At 39.4% G+C, this 21,617-nt stretch overlaps 2 protein-coding genes across 5 annotated transcripts in view; one reads left to right on the top strand and one right to left on the bottom strand.

The window, feature by feature from the left end:
* The window catches only part of hltf (helicase-like transcription factor), a 110,036-nt gene that overhangs the window by 2,103 nt on the left and 86,316 nt on the right, over positions 1–21,617 (bottom strand). For 2 of the 3 annotated variants that reach the window (XM_039760680.1, XM_039760695.1), the window contains 2 exons: positions 21,436–21,516; positions 20,905–21,349 (listed from right to left, as the gene is read on the bottom strand). In XM_039760680.1, the coding sequence (XP_039616614.1) occupies positions 21,206–21,349; positions 21,436–21,516 (225 nt within the window). In that variant the 3' untranslated portion in view covers positions 20,905–21,205. Of the gene's footprint in view, positions 1–20,904; positions 21,350–21,435; positions 21,517–21,617 lie in introns of those variants that run through there. The other variant, XM_039760688.1, reaches the window with a different exon arrangement.
* On the top strand, positions 1,977–16,963 carry gyg1a (glycogenin 1a). Of its 2 annotated transcripts, XM_039760707.1 has the most exons (8): positions 1,977–2,187; positions 5,600–5,735; positions 6,025–6,199; positions 6,281–6,443; positions 8,525–8,651; positions 13,198–13,417; positions 15,744–15,794; positions 15,976–16,963. In XM_039760707.1, exons 1-8 carry the CDS (start codon positions 2,181–2,183, stop codon positions 16,141–16,143), a joined length of 1,047 nt encoding a protein of 348 aa, XP_039616641.1. In that variant the 5' UTR covers positions 1,977–2,180; the 3' UTR covers positions 16,144–16,963. The 2 variants fall into 2 exon arrangements, with proteins under 2 accessions (XP_039616641.1, XP_039616650.1); XM_039760716.1 differs by lacking the exon at positions 15,744–15,794 and having other exon boundaries at positions 2,022–2,187.

Consider the following 21,617-nt stretch of genomic DNA (forward strand, 5'->3'; position numbering starts at 1 on the left):
AACGTGGTAGTATGTGTGTATATTTCAAGAATAACAAAAACTGAGCAAATCAACAGGCCTAGTCCTATGACAAAATGGAGCAGATTGCAAAAATGCTTGGTCAAATTAAACAATTTCTAACACAGTTATCATTGAACATAGGTCAAACAGTTTTTGAAATTAAAATCAGCCTTGGAGTCTACAACAAGACAACTTGTTTGAATTTTTTTTCAGAAGTTATCATTGTACATAAGTTTCCTTGGGCACACAAACACATCCACGATGCCATGATTGAATCAACTTTTCCTTCAAACCTAACCCAATAGCACATTTTTGACCATATTGCCAAACTTCCACTTCCAAGTAAAACAAAAAAAAGGGAACTCCATCAGGAAGGAATCCAAAAAAAAATAACCAGGACACAATATTTTAAGGATTGGAAACTCACAAACTAAAACTTAAAAAAAAAAATGGCAGGGGTCCTGCATATCAAGCACTGCCCCCTAAAAACCGAGTGTTACTAAAGAACTTAGATGACATTATGACAAGATTTTCCTGAGAAATCTTTCAACATAACCAACAGGCCTAGAATAAACAAGGATGAGAGCCATGGGTGGAAAGGAACTGAAGAAAGTGGACATCTGGAACAGCTTTTGTGGCTAAGCCCCAGTGTCAATGATTATGATAAGAATGATATAAGTGGTCTTGGTGCAGTTAAATAAAAGGCAAGAGTGACCAGAGTTTATATTGAGAAGCATTACACAGTCTGGTGCAGTGGACTTCAAAACATACATGTTGCTGGTTCAATTCCAGTGACTCACTCTGTGATCCTAAGTAAGTCACATAATCTACATGTAAGCAATAATATATGTAAACAACTGTGCTGGATTGTGATCTTTTTTTGTTCTTTTTTTTTTTCAAAAGCAGTGGCGCTGAAAGAAATTCAAGTTTATTGTCATGCATACATTATAAACCAACCTGTCAAAACTGTTGGATGTGTGTTAGCAGTTAAGGCTTTGAGCCATGGACTTCAAACCCTGAGGTTGTGGGATCAAATCCCACTACTGACACTCTGTGACCAAGTCACTTCACCTGTTTGGGCTCCAATTGGAAAAAAAAAGAAATGTACCCAACTGAATCTAGAGTGAACCTCAAATATTAGGCATGCAGTGTGGCCTAGGGCTTTAGGCTTTGGACTTCAAACTTTGACGCTCTGGTTTCAAATCTGCTACTGACACAGTGTGACCATGAGCATGTCACTTCACTTACCTACCTGTGTTCTAACTGAAAAATGAAAAGAACTATAAAAACAAAAAGAAGCACTCAATCTCATATATAGTATGTTACCTTGGATAAAGGCATCGCCAAAATATGTAAATATAAACAAAGAGTACAAAACGTTATATTTTGTATAATAAAAGACTGTTATTAGTTGCAGGACAAAAAATAAATATTAAACAAACAGACTAGTTCATACTGCAAATATTACCTTTTGTAATACTACCAACAGGTGCTCAGTAAGCATTATCATCTTAAAACATTTGCACACTTCACGGAATGTTAACAAATATTTATCATTTGAATTATGTGTAACGGAATGCGTACTCACATCTGAATAAAATAATTCTGTCTTAAAACTGGACCGAAAGTCAAACAGCCAAAGGGAACGCAGCAAAATCAGCAGCAAACTAAAAATTAAAGCATGGATTTTCTTGCTTCTGTTGCAATAAAAGTAGTAGATTATTCTTTCATCTCCGTCCTTTTGGAAATTCAGAACACTTCAAGTGCGCCCACAGCATTTCCTGGGAATATACATCTAAGTTTAATAGGAGATTGCATGTGGGTAGCGCAACAGAAGCGAGCAAATTACCTTAGCTTAGCTTATTTTCCGAGTGCTTTTGAGCGAGAGGTTATAGGAACGCCATCATTTCATGGATTTCTACTCCGGGAACATCGCGCGAGTTCAAGTGCACTTTGCTAAAGAGAGACCCGAGCCATCCGCGCGCGAGCTTGCCCCACGAGGGGCGTGTGACGCGAGTGATTGGAAGCGTCACGTGACAGTGCTGTATATAGCTACACGCAGGGCACACTGTCAATTCGCCCTACTGCTCTTTTCTTTCCTCACTGCTGATACATCAGATCTGGTCCGAGTAAGCTACTCGCACAAATAAGGCTCTGAGACGGACGTGGCAGCGGTAATTATGACGGGTAGGTATATGTCCCCGTCGCTTATAAAATTATTAAGTACGCATGTCGGTACTTCTGTACGCGCGTGGCGTCTGTGCATACACGGCGGATTTAAAAGCTTGGAACTGGACTAGAAAATGAGAGGGCTGGGAGGATGTTCATGTGACCGCGTACTGGAGTTGTTTGCTTGCATTTTTTATTTTGTAACCTCGGGTAATTAATTGCGTATGTGTTACATGCGCAGATTCGGAGGTGTAACGAGAACTCCAACCCAATCGACCCCCGGTCCACTACCAAAAAAAAAAGGGGGCCCGTCTGTCGAACCGCTTCAGATAGAAAGACGATCGAATTCCGGCCCGCTTTTTATGGTGCAGCTTCGCGTTTCTATTAAAGCTCGCATTTTGGTGGCATTTCCTTTCCGCTCTGACCCGGTTCACCAGTGCATCACGTAAGCGGCAGAAAAAACGGAAATGTGTTGTGCTCTGTATTTCATGTCGACGCTACCATGTTTGGTTACGTGCGGCTGTAGCTCTCGAGCTCAGTAGCCTGTGCCGCAGTCCTGGTGGCGTTCTGTATTTGCACAGAAGCGTGACCTGAACTGCGTATTGCGGGGTACAGTTCTGCTTTGGCTGTCAAGGTCGTACAACACACTCCCCCCGCGGTTATATATACCCTTACTACCGTGCTGGGAGGGGCGGAAGAACGCTAGTCATATTTGATGAAACTAATAAACAGTCGACTGATCGGGTTAAGTCAAGGTCACGTACATACGAGTGTCTACTGTGGGATAGGAGAAGAGCGGTCGGAAAGGGTGGTTTGCTTTCTAAGATACGAGGTAACAAGTCCGAGGAAAGGCGTCTGTTTCAAACTTCAAAGGGAGTGCCTTGATAATGGAAGTATACTATCGGTTTTACTCCATTCATTCGGCACGCCTCTTGCGTTCTACTCAAGTCCCAGCCCCGTGATCGTGCCGGTAGCTGGTGGATTTGCTGGCAGAAGAATGTTTAATATCCAGGTGGCACCGACTCCAATTCATATAAAGCATCTGGAAGTGGTTTTTACTTTAGATCAAACATTTGAGAATGTGTTATGCATGCAGCAAAAGGAATACGAATCTGGTCAAACTCGATAAGCTTTGAGACTTTGCGGCTTTTTTTTTTTTTTTTATGTGCGCTTCGGGTGCTGTCCATTTCCAGGCCACCATCTGCATTGACATTAATAGCAATTGTGTACATGGACGCATTGAGTGACTTGGAGTTGCTTAATGTTATAACTAAGGTGAGTTTGTAAGGGTCCCACACACTGACAGGTATCTAAAATAAGTGTTTAAGTAGAAGTTATTTCAGTGCTGTCATTGTGTGTGTATGCCATTGGTCTTTTGGTTTGGGTAATGTGGGCTCAGTACAATTCTGAAATTGGAAGCAATTAAAACTGAATTTGATCTAATGTATGGTTGTGGTTTAACTAGCTGCTTGGTTAAACTACATTGCATAACACATTGATACAGGATTTAACTGTGAGCGGAACAATTATTCCCTGGTGTAGCATATTGGCTAGTACTGTGGCTTTACAGGTCTCTCATCCAGCGTTCAAATCCCATACCTAAGTTGCTTTTGAAGTTTCATATTCATCATATGTGGGTTTCCCATTGGGTGTTGTGGTTTTCAACTTGCATTAACAAAGATGTGTTAAATTGATTTTAAATTTGCCCAAGGATTTGGGGTGGGAGTGTAACTTACAAGTAACCTGTGCCCTTTCCAGGACAATTCACTAAAGCCTCTTCCAGTTGTATTGCACACATGGGAACATCCCTAGATGGAGAACATTTTCTGTTAATGCCAACTCTAATTTCTGTGGCTTTACTAAATTGGATCATTGTTTATATTGTTGCTAGATCTTCAGGTGCGTTTATAGAATGTTGTGAATGACTAACCAAAGTTTACCAGACTGGGCAAAGGGAAGTAGGGTTGCAAAACCAAGGGAAGTAGTGTTGCAAAATGCAGACTATGTATTAACCATGCAAGATGTGGTGTACCTTCACAGAAAGCTGTTCTAAACAAGATATGGTGACTTGTAAATTGTGTGGAAATCCCCATTAGTTAACAGCCCTGAATGCCATGTGTTGGTCACAGGAGTGTTGCCTTGGTGTGCAGATGTTTTTATGAACATGGCATATGTCAGTTGGAAGTAATTCAATGCCAAAGTGAAAGCTGATGCAGATTGTTTAGTAATTTCAGTGTACAGATACAAATGTCAGGCAGATTAAGAATAGGCTAAATTTGTTTTACTTAAATTCTGTTGTCAGTTATAGACAGGTTTTTAATTTAACATTCTCCATTGTCCAGTACTGTAACTTGCTTCTGCATTCATGTCCATAGCATGAACCCTAGTAGATTTGAAAGAGTTCTGATAATCTGTGCTGGTTTAATTTCTAGTCCAATTACAGCTTGATTTCCTTGTGTATTTACAGTTCAGGAATAGATTATTCTTAAACCTTGGCCTCTTGGCAATATGTAAAATGCAAGTGCAGTAGACACAATGAGATTGCAATATGGGATATGTTTGTCTAGATTAGTATGTAGTACACAAATACTGTTCAAATCTAACTAGGTTCTTTTGCTTTTGTTTTATGGGTTGGTGAAGATGCTGATTTGGGGTACAAAATATTAGTTGTCAGTAGCCATGTATATAAGATTCTTGCACAACTGCAAAAATTTAACATGGCATTGTTGTCTGACAGTGCCTGGACCAATAACTTTGTTTTGAGCTGGATATAGTAACATTTGGACATAGTAAACTGGTATGTGGGTCATTTAGTGTAAAGAGAAACTGATCAGTAAGTTGTCTGTTTTGTGCATGACTCTTGACACAAGATTTGAAGCAGGAATTGGGCAAGTTGCAAAATATATTTTTGGCAAGTGTGTTTTCACCAGAAATGTCTTGTTTGCTGCACCAGAGAATACTAAAAACAAGCTTTGCTTTCTCACAACTATTTATGTTCATGTTTCTAATTGTATGTTTAAGGTATATAGACTGCTTCTGTTTATTTGAACTACAGATCTAAATGATTGTGACATTCACAAAAAAGGAAACTGTCATAAGGTGCTTTTCATGTGAAGCGTGCGTTATACCTGAAGCAGCATGTAAAGAATTCTCCCTTTCAGTTTAAGTATGAAATGAAAGTAATGGTGGTTAAACTCAATGTAGATGGTACCTTGTATGTTAACTGTGGGGTGTGGGTTTTTTTTTGTCCTGAATCTCCATGCTTAAATCCTAAACGCACCAAAGAGTTTGCTTGGTCCTTTGTCAACTTCGGACTGGACATGCATGTGTGCCCAAGTTGGCAACTATTTGCCAAGTTCATTAATATCCAGAAGGTGTGGAATAATTGCTTTTTTCTTTTTCTCTTCCCCATCCCTACCCCTCTGTACAGACCAGGCCTATGTTACACTGGCTACAAATGATGCTTATGGGAAGGGAGCATTAGTGCTTGGCACATCACTAAGGAATCATAAAACATCAAAACAGCTGACTGTGCTAGTGACTCCACAAGTCTCAGAATCCATGAGGTACTGTAATTTGGTGGGAGGAAGGTGGTGCCTTGGTAAAGGGGATGGAGAGAATTTGGTTCCTTCTTGCTCAATCACTTGAAATTCACTTGATACAGTCCAAGATTTTAACCACTGAGAACTGTACTGCTTCTATTATACCAGCTTATATGTATGTGCTTGCTGTGTTTGACAAGGTTACATAAACACTCAAATTCACAGATGTTTCTTGGTTCCATTTTTTTTCTTCCCTGAGGTAGTGAAGCTTTCCCCCTGATTCTTAACGTTTGATTTCCTTATTACTTTCTAGGGCAGTGCTTCAAAAGTTGTATGATGATGTCAGGCTAGTGGATGTTTTAGACAGTAGAGATTCTGCACACTTGGCTTTACTACAGAGACCTGAGCTAGGAGTAACATTAACTAAACTCCACTGCTGGACTTTAACACACTACTCAAAATGTGTCTTTATGGATGCAGATACAATGGTAAGCATGTTTTAAAAGTTCTAGTGAAGTAAGGTATAACAGATTGGTAGTAACTGTTTTCTTCCTCCCATGTAATCTCAGGTGTTATGTAATGTTGATGAGCTTTTTGAACGAGAAGAACTGTCTGCTGCCCCAGACCCTGGCTGGCCTGATTGTTTCAACAGTGGAGTCTTTGTGTTTCGACCATCCATTGAAACACACAAACGGCTCCTGGATGTTTGTGCAGAAAACGGAAGCTTTGATGGTAGGTTTTACCAGGGTAGGATTCTCCACCACGTGTATGTGGAGACAGCACTTAAGAGTTCATTTAGTGAAACTCTAGAGATATAGAAATTTATATTCCATGTGCTAATAAACTGATTCCAACTACAGGTCCAAATATGCTATGAGGATGTGTTATCCTCAGAGTGGCAGAGGGAGAGGGAGTTGCTTGAAAGGACATTCCTGAAACCAATGTTATTAAAACCTTGGGGGCTACAGTTGGCCTCGGCTTCCTTTAGTTTTTATACAGTTGCACTTCTATAGCATTAACAGTGTTGTGTGGTAATGTCAGCCCTGCAACAGGATGAGACTGTAACTGGTTACAAAGTGCACAATTAAACTCCTACAAGACTTTTTTTGGTGTCTTAAATGTCTAGAATACCCTAATACCAGAATAGTTAACATTAAGCAGTAAAACTTGTTATGTAGTGATTATTTTTAATATTACTAATAGGTGTTGGTTTTTGTGGTCTTGTACAGGTCAAGCATAACTAACTAGTGCTCAAATTCTGGAAAAAGCAGGACCTCGGTATAGTAGTGAGTCTTAGTGAACAGCAAGAATGGACAGCAATTTAATAAAAGGCCTTCATTGTGGAACTAAACATAAATGTGTTGCCCCTTGAACAGACCAAGAGACTTTTCAGATTATCTGTTTAGCCAACTTGAAGTGTGATTTGGGGTGTCTTAAAGAGAACATTTTTACAAACCAGGCTTTCTGCAATTCAGCAACTAGGGTAAAATTGGTTTCTAATTGTAAATCTAATAGCTATAGTGAATTGCAGCCGACAATGAAGTGTGTGTGTGGGGTTTTTTGGGGGGGGGGGCATGCAGAGTGGTTAAATTGTCCATAGCCTATTGAACTGTCAAGATACATACTTTATTAATAAAGCCTATTCTTGGATTCGTTGGTATGTACCTCATTAGCTCCACTAATGGAGGTGAATTGCTTTTAAAACAATTTACTTGGTCAAATTTTCACTTTTTTTTTTTTTTTTGTAGGTGATCTGTCTAAATACAATTTGTTGTTGCCATGTGGTGCATTTAGGGGCAGTTAGTTCCTGGAATTGATATAGTGGGAGTGTATCTGAAGCAGACTACACCCTCCCCCCACCTCCAATTTGCACATTAACTTGACACATTGTTCAAACTGTGACATTGCACCGAATGACTATGCATACGTCTAACACACAGCAATTAAAATGCATGCCAAAACCAATCCAGACCTGTTGTAACTGGTCTACAGACATGCTGTGCTCCCCTCAACAATGTGTGCCTAATCTTCTCAAAGGCAGCTTCAGATACAACTCCCACTATCAATTCTAGAAACTTTGACTGTCCCTTGCATACCCCAAACTTGGTTCCTTCTTTCCATCCCCATTCTGAGAGTATTTAAGTTAAAGAACAATGAGCCATTTGCTCACTTGTTCAGAACATTCAACTGTTTTTCAACCCTAATCTCACTGCTAATGGTTCGCTTAAAATCATTTTTATGCAGTAAAGGTCATTGATCATCTCTGATTAAAACCGAGTGGGTAAACTTGAGTGGTCAATATAAAACTAAGTGATTTGGCATTTAAGTCTGCAAGTAGACTTAATAGTATCCTGAATCCTATTAACTAATAGGATTTGGGGCATTTAAACATATCCAATTACAAAATGAACACCTTAGTATAACACTCTTGCCCTAACTGACAAATTGAATTTTACTATTGAATGTTCAGATCTGCTTGTGCTGAAATTCCATTTGTGGTTTGTTGCATAATGCAGCTTGCACAATTGGGATGGAAATGAGTGTACCATTTAGCCCAATAAGAGAATGGGGAAATCTAGGGTCTCTCCTCCAACAACCACCCTCATAACTAAAGCTGAATCTTTCTTTTTTTAAAGATAAAGTCTTGTGATGAAGTGTATAGTGTACTCATAATTTGGGAATTTTTATTGTACAGGCAAGTTAAACAATTGGTATCCACCCTCTTCCTTGAGGCCCTATTTCCAATTCATGAATTGTTCTATATCTCTTATCCTAGAATAACTTTTTTTTTTTTTTTCTCTCTCTCTCTCAAGGTGGAGATCAGGGTATCCTGAATAATTTTTTCAGCAGTTGGTCAACATCAGATATAAACAAGCATCTGCCATTTATTTATAACCTGAGCAGCATAGCCATTTATTCATACCTGCCAGCATTTAAACAGTGAGTATTTTTTTTTTCATATATGTAAACCATTTTAATGGAAGGATATTCTGCTTAAACCACTTGTGCATGGGCTGTGAATATGAAGTTGGCATGGCTTGTTTAATATTCCTTTGTTGGTACAAACCCAAATCCATTTTTTTTTTGTTTAAATATTTGTAATGAAGGAACTAGGTGCTATTCTATGAAGATTGCACCAAAAGCAGTTATACAATGGTTATCCTTGATAGATCTGTCCATTCACTGCAAATGGTCCCTACACCAGAAGTATGACCTTAAACTTGACTAGAACCCAGGCAAACATTAAGTGGCAAGGATATACCATTGAAATTCTGGTGTTGGTGTCTTTGCATGTGGACAGAGTATTAGTGGAAAGTATAAACCACTATCAACGATTATAGAATGAAACTGCCTCTAAAGAGTTGAATGTAGAAGATGCATTTTTAGTGCAATCCTTTGAAGATGCCAAAGTAATTGCTCCTTGGAATGTGGTGGATGGTACTAGTGTGGCAGTTTTGTACATGGGTGGTGTGCTTCCTTGAATTAATACTGTCAACCTTTTGGTATCGCCTGTAGATGTAGGAGTGGTGTGTGGGTGGTTTTTTTTTTTGTAGGAAAAATGCCTCCATGGTTCCTGTCCTTTCAGAGGCAAGTAGCTTTAAATGTGTAAAACATTTGGCAATCCTTTAGACTAGGGGGCCATGTAATATGAAAATGCCTTGACTACATAGCAAGACCTTTGGTTTACTCAAGATTAGCACTGCTAATAAGTACAATGATCCCTCCTCGATCGCGGGGATTGCGTTCCAGAACCCCCCGCAAAAGGTAAAAATCCGTGAAGTAAAAGCCCTACGTTTTTTTTATATTGACGCACTTGGTTCACAGATTTGCACAGAAACATGTAGAGACAGGGACTTTAAAACACTGCAAACAAACATTTTGTTTTTTTCCAAATGTTTGAACTGCTCCATGACAAGACCGAGGACAGTTCCGTCTCACAATTAAAAGAATGCAGAGAAAAACAAATCAATAGGGCTGTTTGGGCTTTTAAGTATGTGAAGCATACAATGCTTCCTACATGATATCATTGAGGAGTTTTATTTAATACGTGGTCTGAGTAGTTTCTCAGCCATCCACCAGTAGCGTCCCTTGTATGAAATCAACTGGGCAAACCAACTGAGGAAGCATGTACCATAAATTAAAAGGCCCATTGTCCACAGAAATCCATGAACTGGTGAAAAATCCATGATGTATATTTAGATGACATTAAAAATCTGCGATGGACTGAAGCCGTGAAAGTCGAAGCGCGATATAGCGAGGGATCACTATCTATACTAATAGGCAAAGCCCTCAGTGACTGACTCACTCATCACTAATTCTCCAACTTCCCATGTAGGTAGAAGGCTGAAATTTGGCAGGCTCGTTACTTAGTTAAGCAGGTTTCATTTTGAAATTCTATGTGTAACAGTCATAACTGAATCCTACTTGTGTACATATATACGTCCTGCAGCTCAGTCGCCGTGTGAGGCGGCGTTGCATCCCCCATCACCCCGCCTCCCACATAGTTGGCTGCCTGCCTATATTGCATCCCCACGCCTCCCATGAAACTGTCTGCCTACCCTTATAAGGCTATCCTTCACTCCGGTCTCCATTCCTTTCCTTGGTTCGCCACAGTATTCAAGTCTCCCAGCTGATAACTGCAGCCTTTATTTAATCCACGGCTTCTCCGCTGTTCGTTTATTACATTATAGTTATTGTGTAGGTATCTTGGACTTGGTTTTCTGTTCGGGTACCCATTTCCTTTATCATTCCAACCGTACCCCTATTAACAGGATCACCATTGATCAAAGAACTGTCACTTACTGAATGGTTTCCATGCCCAGAGATGCCACCTGCCTTTTCCATTCTCTGTGTTACATATTGCACAGCCATATCGGGCTCAATCTTGATATCCGGAGGAACATTGTGTCTTATGTATTGAATGACTGGGACAGGTTCAAGGTGTGGACTGATGACAGGAGAATTCTACTACACAGGGGCACTAAGTGAAATGCTTAAGCCCTTCACCTATGCGTATGCATGCGAGTTGATGGCTGCTGCTGAACTGTTCGGTTGTTGCTTTCAAGTGTACAAAATGGCCAAATTTCACACCTTTGGAGAACCGCCAATGCCTCTTAAACATCTTAGATTCACAGGTGACAATTTCAGTAGTGGACACTTTGATGTTTATGAATATTTCAACTCAAAAGCTGGATGTGAAGTTATCAATGAAGCCGGTTGTATGCTTACAACGCTTGACAGATGCCAAATGTCACTTCAACACGTCCTGCAAATACTAACGTAATTGAAACAAACCATGAAACTCAAACCGATTGACAGCAGCAATCCAAGCTGAGAAAACAGTAAAAAGGTGTCAGATGTCGTCTTACATTTTCTGATGCAGCTAGACGAAAACCACTTTGTGACACTGCCGCTAAATACTTGCAGGCAAATCCACAAGTTAATACCGGGAATGCCTGCTAAACATCTTATTCACAAGTAGCAATTTGGGTAGTGAACACTTTGATGAATGAAAACTTTTCTTTTTAAAACGGTTGACAAACACAGAATGTAACTTAAACACAACGCGTCCTCCAAATACAAACGATTGAAAGAATAATCAAATCCTTGACCGCAAAACTCAGAACGGTGACAAAACAATTGCATTGACAATCATGTTGCGTTATTTTTAAAATGTTTTTTTTTTTTTTTCATAAATTCTTTAACACACTACTTGCACACTACTTACCCACTGCAAAGCGTGGGTATTTTGCTAGTTAATGATATTGAACTATTAAGATCTTGGTGTCTCGACACTTGAGAGATGTATGCATTGCTTGCATACCAAAGATGGCAGTCTATTTAGATGTCTGAGCTAACAAGGTGTTGTTGCATATTACATTTGGGTTGCAGGTTGAAAACTGCTACTAAAGAATTTAAGGGAATTCACTAAAACATTTGATTAGCAGTATAGCTGGTTTTCACTTAACATTTTTCAAAACTATGCTCTTCAAGCCTAGGTTTTTTGCAGTGCTTTGGGCATAGCACACCATATAGCTAAATGTATGGGTGTGATGCAAAACTTTGGGCACCCCTGCTTTAAAATGTCTGGGAGTAGTTGGCAGAACATCAACTGATCACCAAAAGGCAAAATTAAAGCTTGCACTAATCCATAAAAGTCCAAATAGTTTGATTTCTACAATTGCACCATGCAAAAGTTTGGGCACCTCAAGATTTGAGTTAGTGGGTTTTTCCTTCCCCAATGGTCATTCATGAGCTTGTTGGGGCTTTTGGTGGTTCAGTCCTCCCTAGGAAACCCCCAGGATGCGAAGAGTTATACATTGACTCCTCCAACATTGTCCCAACAATCCATCATGGGCTCTAAAGGCAGCTGCTTAGCGCACTGAAAAATTGACTACAAAAAGATTGCAAAGCGTTTTCAGGTAGCTGTCTGTGTGTAATGAGAAATGCCAGTTACCTGAAACAGTGGAGGTAAAGGTCTGGAAGACCTCTTTAGAAAGAATTGCTTGTTGGATTGCTGAAAGGTAACTTTAAAAACCCGTTTTGACTGCAAAATACCTTCAGGAAGATTTGGCAGACTCTAGAGTGGTGGTGTACTGTGTAGTGACGCCTGAACAAATGATCTTCATAGCAGGGTCAGCAGAAGAGAACATTCCCTGAATCCTAGCCACAAAATTCAGCACCCGAAGCTTAAATTTCTAAAAGTCTGCATTTTCAAAACCAGTCCTGTGGACAGAGGTCAAAATAGAACCTTTTTTGCTGTAATGTGCAAAAAAGCATGTCTGGAGAAAAGGGTGAATTCCAAGAGAACTCTGCAACTGGTGGATCACTCATGCTTTGATATTGCACCCAGTGGCATAGAAAATGTCATTGGGGGTTCTCGAATACCAACGAATTCTGGAAGCAAACGCCCATCTGTTTTAAAAGTTGATGGGTCCTACAACCAGATCCAAAATACCTGAAGAGGTGCAAGCAGACTGTTTTTTGCCATGGCCCTCACTAATAAAATCTGGATGTCTCAAAGGAGCAGCACTTGCAAGGTGACCCAAGCATCTTGTAGCATTGGAAGCCTTTTTTTCCAAGGTCGAGTGAAGCAAATACCCCAAGTAAGAATTAAGATTGTTGGCTGGCTACAAGAGTTTACAAGCAGTGATACTTGCCAAAGGGAGTGTTGGAAAGGACTAACAATGCAGGTGCCCCAAAGTTTGCTTCAGGCCCCTTTTCTTTTTGGGGTATTGTACCTGTGAAGGACAAAAATAAATGTAAATTTTTAATGCCTTTTGGTGATCAGATCAGTCGTTAGCATGCCCATACACTTGCATGCCACTGTAATTGTTTCTGCAGTCCCCACTGGACACTAGTTTACTAGAGCCATTTGCTCCTGTAGGAGACCACCAGATTGTTGCCATTGCATTCTGAATTTAACTGCCACATCATAACTAGCAAGCTTCCCAAGACATTTAAATTTATTTTTTTTTTATTGTAGGTATGGAGCAGATGCCAAGGTAGTTCATTTCTTGGGGAAAGTAAAGCCATGGAATTGCAGTTATAATGCCACAACAAAGAGCATTACAGGAGAAAGCCAAGAACTTTTCTCTCTTCATCCAGATTACCTGACACTCTGGTGGGAGACCTTTACCTTCTCCGTTTTACCTCTGCTTATGGAACATGGTGTGGTAAAGGAGTCTGAGACTGGCCTCAAGGCGGTATGTTTTGTTACTAGCTTTTTTTCTATGGGTCAATAGAGTAATCTCCTTAGGACTATTAAGAGAAAGGGGATGGATTTGAGTTTTAGTATGTTCCACTCTAAAATCCATGGGATGGGGAGATATACCTCTCTACAGAGTTAAATTCTAGTATGTATTTCCATAATGTAAATTTGGTAAGAATTAGTCAGGGGTTTTGCTTGGCGGTGGAGAAGTAAGCCCCAAATGTTATGATCATCCTGAACTGTGTCAAAGTAGCAATATACTGAACTAGGTTAACTGGGCCATGCTATCCCTAGTAATTCTCTCCATTCCCGGAGAACCTAGTGTCCTGGGGGGTTTACTGACCAAGTACACATGGAGAACACCTTCCTTGCAGATATGGAAGGTCCTTGGAAGCTGGTCCAGTTTTCCATGTACAAAATATGGTAGCCTGGCTTCAGCTTTCCATGGAGGCTGAGTAGCACCTGAAACTCCCTCTCGCATGGCTGGGGGGGACCATCATTCCAGTCTGTCTGTAATAAGGCACTGCCTCAGCATTCCATGCAGATATAAAGAGGTGTATTAGCCAAAACAATCCCACAGTATATACCATGCCTTTAGCTTCTATCTGTAGAGCTTTTTAATCACAGTAGTAACCTTGTCCATTAATGGCCCCAGCTACACCTAGTGCTTCTAGATCTGCACCCATTTGAGGGTGTGTCCTCCTAGACTTGCTGGAATGGAAGTGCTCACTGAATCTGAAAACTATTCTGCTTCATACAAAAGTAAAAAAGTTTTCCTGTCTGTCATTCCAATGTATGGTAGGATTGTGTCAAACTGGTCTTTTGCGAATTCCCATTCCCACACCTGGCTGTGGCTCTTCCTTGAAGTAGGGGAGAGAGATGCCAGAGCTAGTAACGGAACCAGAATTGCTTGGGGTAGTCAATCCTAGCTAGCCAGTATTATGCAACCTCAGGTAGGGAAGGAATGCAAGCAAATGCAAAACGTTAGTCTGGATCTGGTCCATTCTTGCCCAGTGAAAGGTTCAAACTTCCAGGCCACTTAAAGCTGAACTTCTAGCCTAAACATTGTGTGTTGACCTGATCCACCATACCAAGGGTTTAAATCTAAATGAAGATTAGATCAATACAACTTGACATTCCTAAGCCAAAATTTAGTACCAGTAATTTTGTTCAGTGTAAAATTCCAGTTTATCCTTCAACTAAAACAAAATTGGGGGTTAGTTTTAATGCAGGAAGTCCTAATGCAGTTCTTAAAACCCCTTGCCATTTTCAATCTTAAAGCATAGATGTGTGGGGTTTGGTAACTGCTTGTTCTGATTAGCAGTGTGGTGTGGTTTTTATATATAAAACACATTAACCTGTCAGTTTTATTCCAATGGTAAATGCCTAGTTCTCCTGGAAACTAAATAGTGGATGTGGTGGGTTTATTTAAGCTACATTATAAACCCCGCATTGGTCTTGTGTACCATGTCAAATGATTTACAGGCTAGCTTTTTGGCAGCAATAAAATTCTAATCTAAATTTGTTGTTTACTTTAATCATATCCATTTTTTCACAATTTGTCTAATGGATCCAGATGTAAACATTCATCAAAGATGTGCAAGAAAGTTGACAGTTACTTTTGTAATTTATATAGCATTAAGAACTTGCACCTGAGATCCTGCCCAATTTGAGAAGTGACATTTCACCCTGACCACACTTGATGGGTTCAGCCCACCATCTTAAGCTCTTCTACTTCACTGTCATTTCACCTGACCCTTATTTCCCAGCCAACAAACAGAAATTCTACTGCATGGGTCTAGGAGTGAGTTCTCTCCTGGGTGAGATTGTTTTAGGGCCTTTATTTCTACAAGGCCAGTGTGCCATGGATAACCCTAGCATGTGTATAAAATTAACACTATTTTTTTTTTTATGCCACTACAACAAATGTATAAACAGGTCAACTTTAGGTAGCAGATGGAGCCTCATAAGCACCTGTTTCAAACTGTTTATTCATTAAGCTTTTCATTGAGATGGTGAGGGGCTATGGTGGGTTGGTGCTTTTATGGTGTACTTGCAAACTGTACATGCCAATTTGATACAACTGATCTATGACCTGTCTAGTACCTCTTGACTTGTTCAAACCAATCTCTAGAAATCAGTCCCAGGTCCTTAGCTGGAGCAAAATTTTGTGGGGAGGGTTGATTGGGGCTAAGCCTTTCAATTTAGAAAATTGTGGTTGGTTTGAACGGGACCTTTTTGACTAACTTGATGACCTAGCATACAGTGCTGCTAATAACACTAAGCCTTTATCTTTCTTAAAAAAATCTCTAAATTTTCAGCTTTCAAGCTTGGTCTATGCACTGGCTTTCTCTTGTGGCTTCTGTAGAGAGGTATGCAGATCTTGACCCTAGGCTTGCTCCTACCTTGTGTTTTTGTGTATGTCTCCCTTTTGTGTCTTAATTGCCTGTCGGTGCTTTATATTGCATGTGCTTATTTATAGTTGGTCCTTCAAAATGCTTTTTCCACCATTTTGTTTTTTTTTTTTTTTTCTCCCCTCTTGCCACTTTTTAGGAGGAAGTGACTGAAGTTATGTCTCAAATTCAGTTAAGTGAGCCTCCACCAACGCCACCAATCTCCTCGGAGGAGCGTAAACAGAAATGGGAGCAAGGTCAAGCAGACTACATGGGAGCAGACTCCTTTGAAAATATTCAGAAGAAACTAGATAGTTTCCTGAAATAGTCTTCATTGTCTTCAGGGAAGACTTGGCAGTTCCATATGGATGGATTCCAAAAAGCATCAACGATTCAGTCCACTTAAGCATTCTTATGGACTAAATGTTTACAGAGATTAGATTTGGACAGATGTGGTGCAAAGAGGCTTTTGTCTACATTTTGGTTTTTTTCCACTGTTTAAACTTTTTATATGGGGGAACTCTCTAAGCTCAGGCCTTTTTTGACTGGTAGTAAATAAGCCTTCCATTGCAAAGTAGCACATGTAACCATTTTAGGTTTAAGTCAGGCTGTGGTGAAGGTCTTCAGGTAACAGATGTCGTATGACGGATCATGTTGAATCAGTTTTGCTTGGTATGGTTGGTCTTAAGTTTAATCATCTTGGCACTTGAAACTGATTTTTGTAGAGCAGCTTTGCAAACAGTACTTGTTGCAGACACTCCACTCCAAATATGAATTTGTAAGTAAAAGGAAAACTAAGCTCAACTGATTAGTTGTAAGACTTTATACTGCTGCACTGACTAAAAATCAAATGCAATATCCTGATATTTGGGTTTTTACTTCATCTTCTGTTGAGGATGCTGTTATTGCACAGACTAATGGCAGTGAAGCACTCCCACATTGCTCAAGATTTAAGGAAGTCTCTTGCACTTAATGCTAATAGTGTGCAGTGCTTGTAGCTCTGTATATAGTGCACACTAAACCTTGAAGCTGGAGCATTATCGAGCAGCCTTCATAATGTGTTTTGCATTGCAACTCCTACTGAAATGTAACTGTTGCCTGTACCTTGGCACTTAATCTGCAAAATAAAACTAGTGATGTGAAACCTGTCTAGGGCTGCATTTGTTTCCTTCTGGTTTTTAATTTCTATTCTGGGTAATTGTTGTAGGGGTGCACCTCACTGCTGGAACAAAATTGATTTTTTTCCTTAAGTCCTTTAATTTTTGTTAAAGATGCATCTTTAAAATGCAGAATATGCTGTACCTCTAAGCTAATAAAACGCAGTAGAAAGTGTTTACTCAAAGCTCCTGCTCAGATTGTGGCAGCTCTAGTCTGTAATCAGTTTTCTGGCCTTCAACATTAGTTATGCTGCTAAAAACTTTACCAAAAAAGGCTGGACCAAGCTTCACTCAGCATAGGGTTTATAAAGTGCAATTATTTGACCATGGGCACATTTTTTAAATTCTGATTTCTCCAGCAACAGAATAATATTGTTTAAAATATTCATTCTCTAGTTTTCCAAAAATGAAGATACTTGCCTTAAACACTGTTTTGTACGGAAGCGTATTAGGGCCATGGTGAAAAAAAATACGGACACGGCGGAAAAAAAAAGACTAAATGTCGAGATTAAAGTCGACATTTACACTTTATTCTATTGTTTGTTTTGTCAGTAAAACTAAACATCTTAAAATGAATGTTCAATTTACTTGATTTTCTCTAACCCCTTCATTAATTAATGTAGCACATTAAATGCTTTATATCAAGTGTTCCCCGACCCAGTTTTTAATCTCTATGCGCTTCTTCAACTGACTTCCTCTTGAACTGTGAGGGCAGATCGCCGCACATTGACTTCATGATGTTCCTGCTCTAAGAACATTCAGAATACTAAGAGAAATACATGATATCTTCTTCACGATGAAATGCAATAAAGCATGTATTAAACATGGGTGGCGGGGGGCACGGTGGCGTGGCTATAGAGCTGCTCCCTTGCATTAAGGGGTCCCCAGTTGTATGTTCAGTGTAGTACAAAGTCCCAAAAACTGGATATATGAATGGGTATCGCACAGGTTTAACTTAAATATTGTGTAAATATTGGGCTTGGTGGGTCGGAGACACGAACACAGGATTAAATGGATGTTCTTCTGAGGGGGCTTTCTTTATTGCATGCGTGCTGTCTCTATCTGACGTACTAAACCTCCAGTTTCTATCCTTGCTTTTCTTTCTGCACATAACCAATCACCACAAGATAAAGCGTCTTTGTGAAATTAAAACAAGTTATAAACTTAGACCTCGGAGTTTTCAGAACTTTAAATTATTAAAGCATGTGGGGGCACGGTGCTTGCTGGGATGGAGTTTTCAGAAATTAAAAAAAAATCTTCATTATACATGCTTAATTATGCCATCCATTCAGGGTTGCGCCCATCCCAGCAAGCATCCTGTGCGAGGCAGGAGTAAATCCTGAATGAGACGCCAACACATCGCAGTGTGCATACGTGCAACATATAAAGTAGCAGGGTCAATAATACATAACAAAACCCCACATCCTACATGTCTTTGAAAGGAAACTGAAACACGCTGAGTAGACCCACCAGAAAAACATGTAAACTCAAGGCAGGGAACACCCGGGACCCCCTTGCTGCTGCAAAGCAGCAGTGAACCTCCACGCCACCGTGCCCCCATATGCTTTAATACATTTTAAGTTCTGTACATTTTAAGTTTTGAAAACTCTGGGGTCTAGGTTTATAACTTGTTTTAATTTCACAAAGACGTTTATCGTGTGGTGATTGGTTATGTGCAGAAAGAAAAACAAGGATTGGAACTGGAAGTTTAGTACGCTAGATAGAGACAGCGCATGTAATAAAGAAAGCCCGCTCAGAAGAACATCCATTGAATTCTGCGTTCGTGTCTCCGACCACCACATCACGAACCCAACATTTACACGATATTCCAGTTAAACCTGTGCGATACCCATTTATATATCCAGTTTTTTTGGAGCCTCGTCACACTTGCCATAAAGTTCACTACACAGAACATACAACTGGGAACCCCTTAATGCAAGGGAGCAGCTCCATAGCCACGCCACCGTGCCCCCCGCCACCCATGTTTAATACATGCTTTATTGCATTTCATCGTGAAGAAGATATCAAGTATTTCTCTTAGTATTCTGAATGTTCTTAGAGCAGGAACATCATGAAGTCAATGTGCGGCGATCGCTGTCTGCGCCTCACAGTGCAAGAGGAAGTCAGTTGAAGAAGCGCATAGAGATTAAAAACTGGGTTGGGGAACACTTGATATAAAGCATTTAATGTGCTACATTAATTAATGAAGGGGTTTGAGAAAATCTAGTAAATTGAACATTCATTTTAAGATGAAGTTTAGTTTGCGACATTCTACTGACAAAATAAACAATAGAATAAAGTGTAAATGTCGACTTTAATCTCGACATAAATGGCGAGAATAAAGTCAACATGTCGATTTTAATCTCGACGTAAATGTCGAGAATAAAGTCAGCACGTCGACTTTAATCTCGACATTTAGACTTTTTTTTTCTTCGCTGTGTCTTATTTTTTTATTTTTTTTCACCGTGGCCCTAATACGCTTCCGTAGTTTTGTCATTGTTCAGTTAGGTTTTTATTTACACAATTTAACTTAAAACTCGCTAAAGAGTAACACCGGCTAAGCAATAACATTCAATTCTTCACACTTTTAGGGGCTATGCCCAAACATTGTTTGCCCTTAAACATTTAGTGCCTTCATCACATTCATACTGTACATATCATACACGAAATGCACTTCATGGACTGAATTCTTAAATACAGCTTCTTAGTAATAAGTGGAGCAGCTCATGTCATTAATGTAGACAAGCCAAAACTCCACTTCATTTGCAACTTGCCTTTGTTTAATCGCTACGACTATTGCTGCTGCAGCCTCGTGTATAAGGCGGGTTTCACTCACAACCCTGAACTGTATGAAAATTTTACAAAATGGATGCCTGCACAAACAATGGTGTAGATGTGCTTATTAAGTGCAAAACTTCCATTCCTTCCTCTGCTATAACAAATGTGTAACACTACAACCTAAACAGTTACAACTTGCATCTGCTTGCACTCTGAAAGCTACACAAATCTGCTGAAGTTTTCTTGTAAAGGAATACAACTGGCATTTTCCCCCATTCACATTTGTATTGGCTTCCACCAAGTGGCCACCTCACTGTTACATACCTTGGCCTGAATCTCAGGAGGGCACTCCCATAGACGACTCTTCAGGTTTGTGGTGGTCTTTTCCCTGTGAGCCTCATTACGCATGGCTTAGTTTTATTTTTGTCAGCATTATATTAAGTTGGTCCATATTTGTGACCACTCCCAAACCCCCCCACCCAAGAATCACAGTGGAGCAGCATTTTGGCTAACCGGATGCTTTCCTGATGGCACCCAAACTTTCTTATCCAATTACAAGCGTGCTTACAAATTTTTAAAATTGTACTGTGTAATGTCAAAGATGTTACAGACTGGACAGTAAGCAATGTGAAAGTCTTTGCACATTTGTGTAGTTTTAATCAACAATTTTAAAAGCATTAATCATTTCATCAAAGGTGCATTTTTAGTTCCATTTTTGTCACTGAAAAAATATTTTAAGAAAATTAACACTGTTGGTGTGCTAGAAAGGCTAGTCATTGGCACCAATAGTATCCTATCATCCTCTTTAAGAAGGTTTAACCTGCAAATTTATATGCACTAGATGTGAGCAATTCTCAATGTGCCAGTAGCAAACAATATTTCATACCTGCTCTTGATGTAATATAAACAGATCTGTAGTGTTTAAAATGTCTGTCAAAGTGATCAGAGTGAAAGTCTAGAAAAGGACAGGAAATAGAACTTTTTTTTTTAGCTTGAATTAAAGTGAATCTTTCTATTGCACAATTTCCTTTTTTTTTTTTTTATTGGGTAAAATAAGTCTTAAGTACCATGGTCAAAACCACCACTTCAATTTAATGGCTCACTTTTAGAAATCTTTCAAAAAGCACATTTAAAGAAACTTCAATATTTAGCCATTCTGATTTGAAAGCATTTTTATTTACAAGGTGTTATGCTTTGCGATAACGTCAAGTATTCACACAATTAAACCTGCACACTTAATATGTACCACCTTTGCTGCTGGCTTTAAACCATAGTAAGCTTTGTTCTGAATTTGGTTTTATAACCTGAATTAATGAGGACAGTTCCTAAAGCTGTTACTCCTCCTCAAGACTTAACAGTTTAAAAAAAAAAATATTAAAAGTAGTTTAGCATTATTTAACTCAAATTGGAAGAGCATGATTTGAAAATTTTTTTTAAAAAAAAAAGGTTACTTGTTTACAAATCCATGAGGGTCTTGATTTCTTCAATTCTTGCTTGTCTGCCCTGACTAGTTTTGTTTGCAAGTGCTCTTGTTGCAAGATCACGTTTCTTTTCCTGCATTTTCATCATATTTTCTTCAACTGAATCTTTCACTATGAACTAGATGGAAAATGAGAAGCCATTTTAGCTATATTTAGCAATATAAAGGAAGAGCAATACAATATGCAAACATTTCATAACACTACCTTTGTAATAATGACTTCTTTCATCTGGCCCAGCCGGTGGCATCTGTCAAAACACTGGTCTTCTGCAGCAGGATTCCAAGCCTTTCAAAATAAAGTTAATACTTGATTAAAGTTAAAATGACTGCCTCAATTAATACAGTAGTATAAATGCTTCTAGTGATCTAAAATGTGACATTGCCTTT

The sequence above is a fragment of the Polypterus senegalus genome, chromosome 1 (genome assembly GCF_016835505.1).
Source record: "Polypterus senegalus isolate Bchr_013 chromosome 1, ASM1683550v1, whole genome shotgun sequence".
In the NCBI taxonomy this organism is placed as follows: domain Eukaryota; kingdom Metazoa; phylum Chordata; class Cladistia; order Polypteriformes; family Polypteridae; genus Polypterus; species Polypterus senegalus.

Coding starts and splice junctions, on each gene's coding strand:
- gyg1a (XM_039760707.1), top strand. Junction 6,444..8,524: donor AGAAAACGGAAGCTTTGATG/GTAGGTTTTACC, acceptor CTCTCTCTCAAG/GTGGAGATCAGGGTATCCTG. Junction 13,418..15,743: donor CTGAGACTGGCCTCAAGGCG/GTATGTTTTGTT, acceptor CTAAATTTTCAG/CTTTCAAGCTTGGTCTATGC.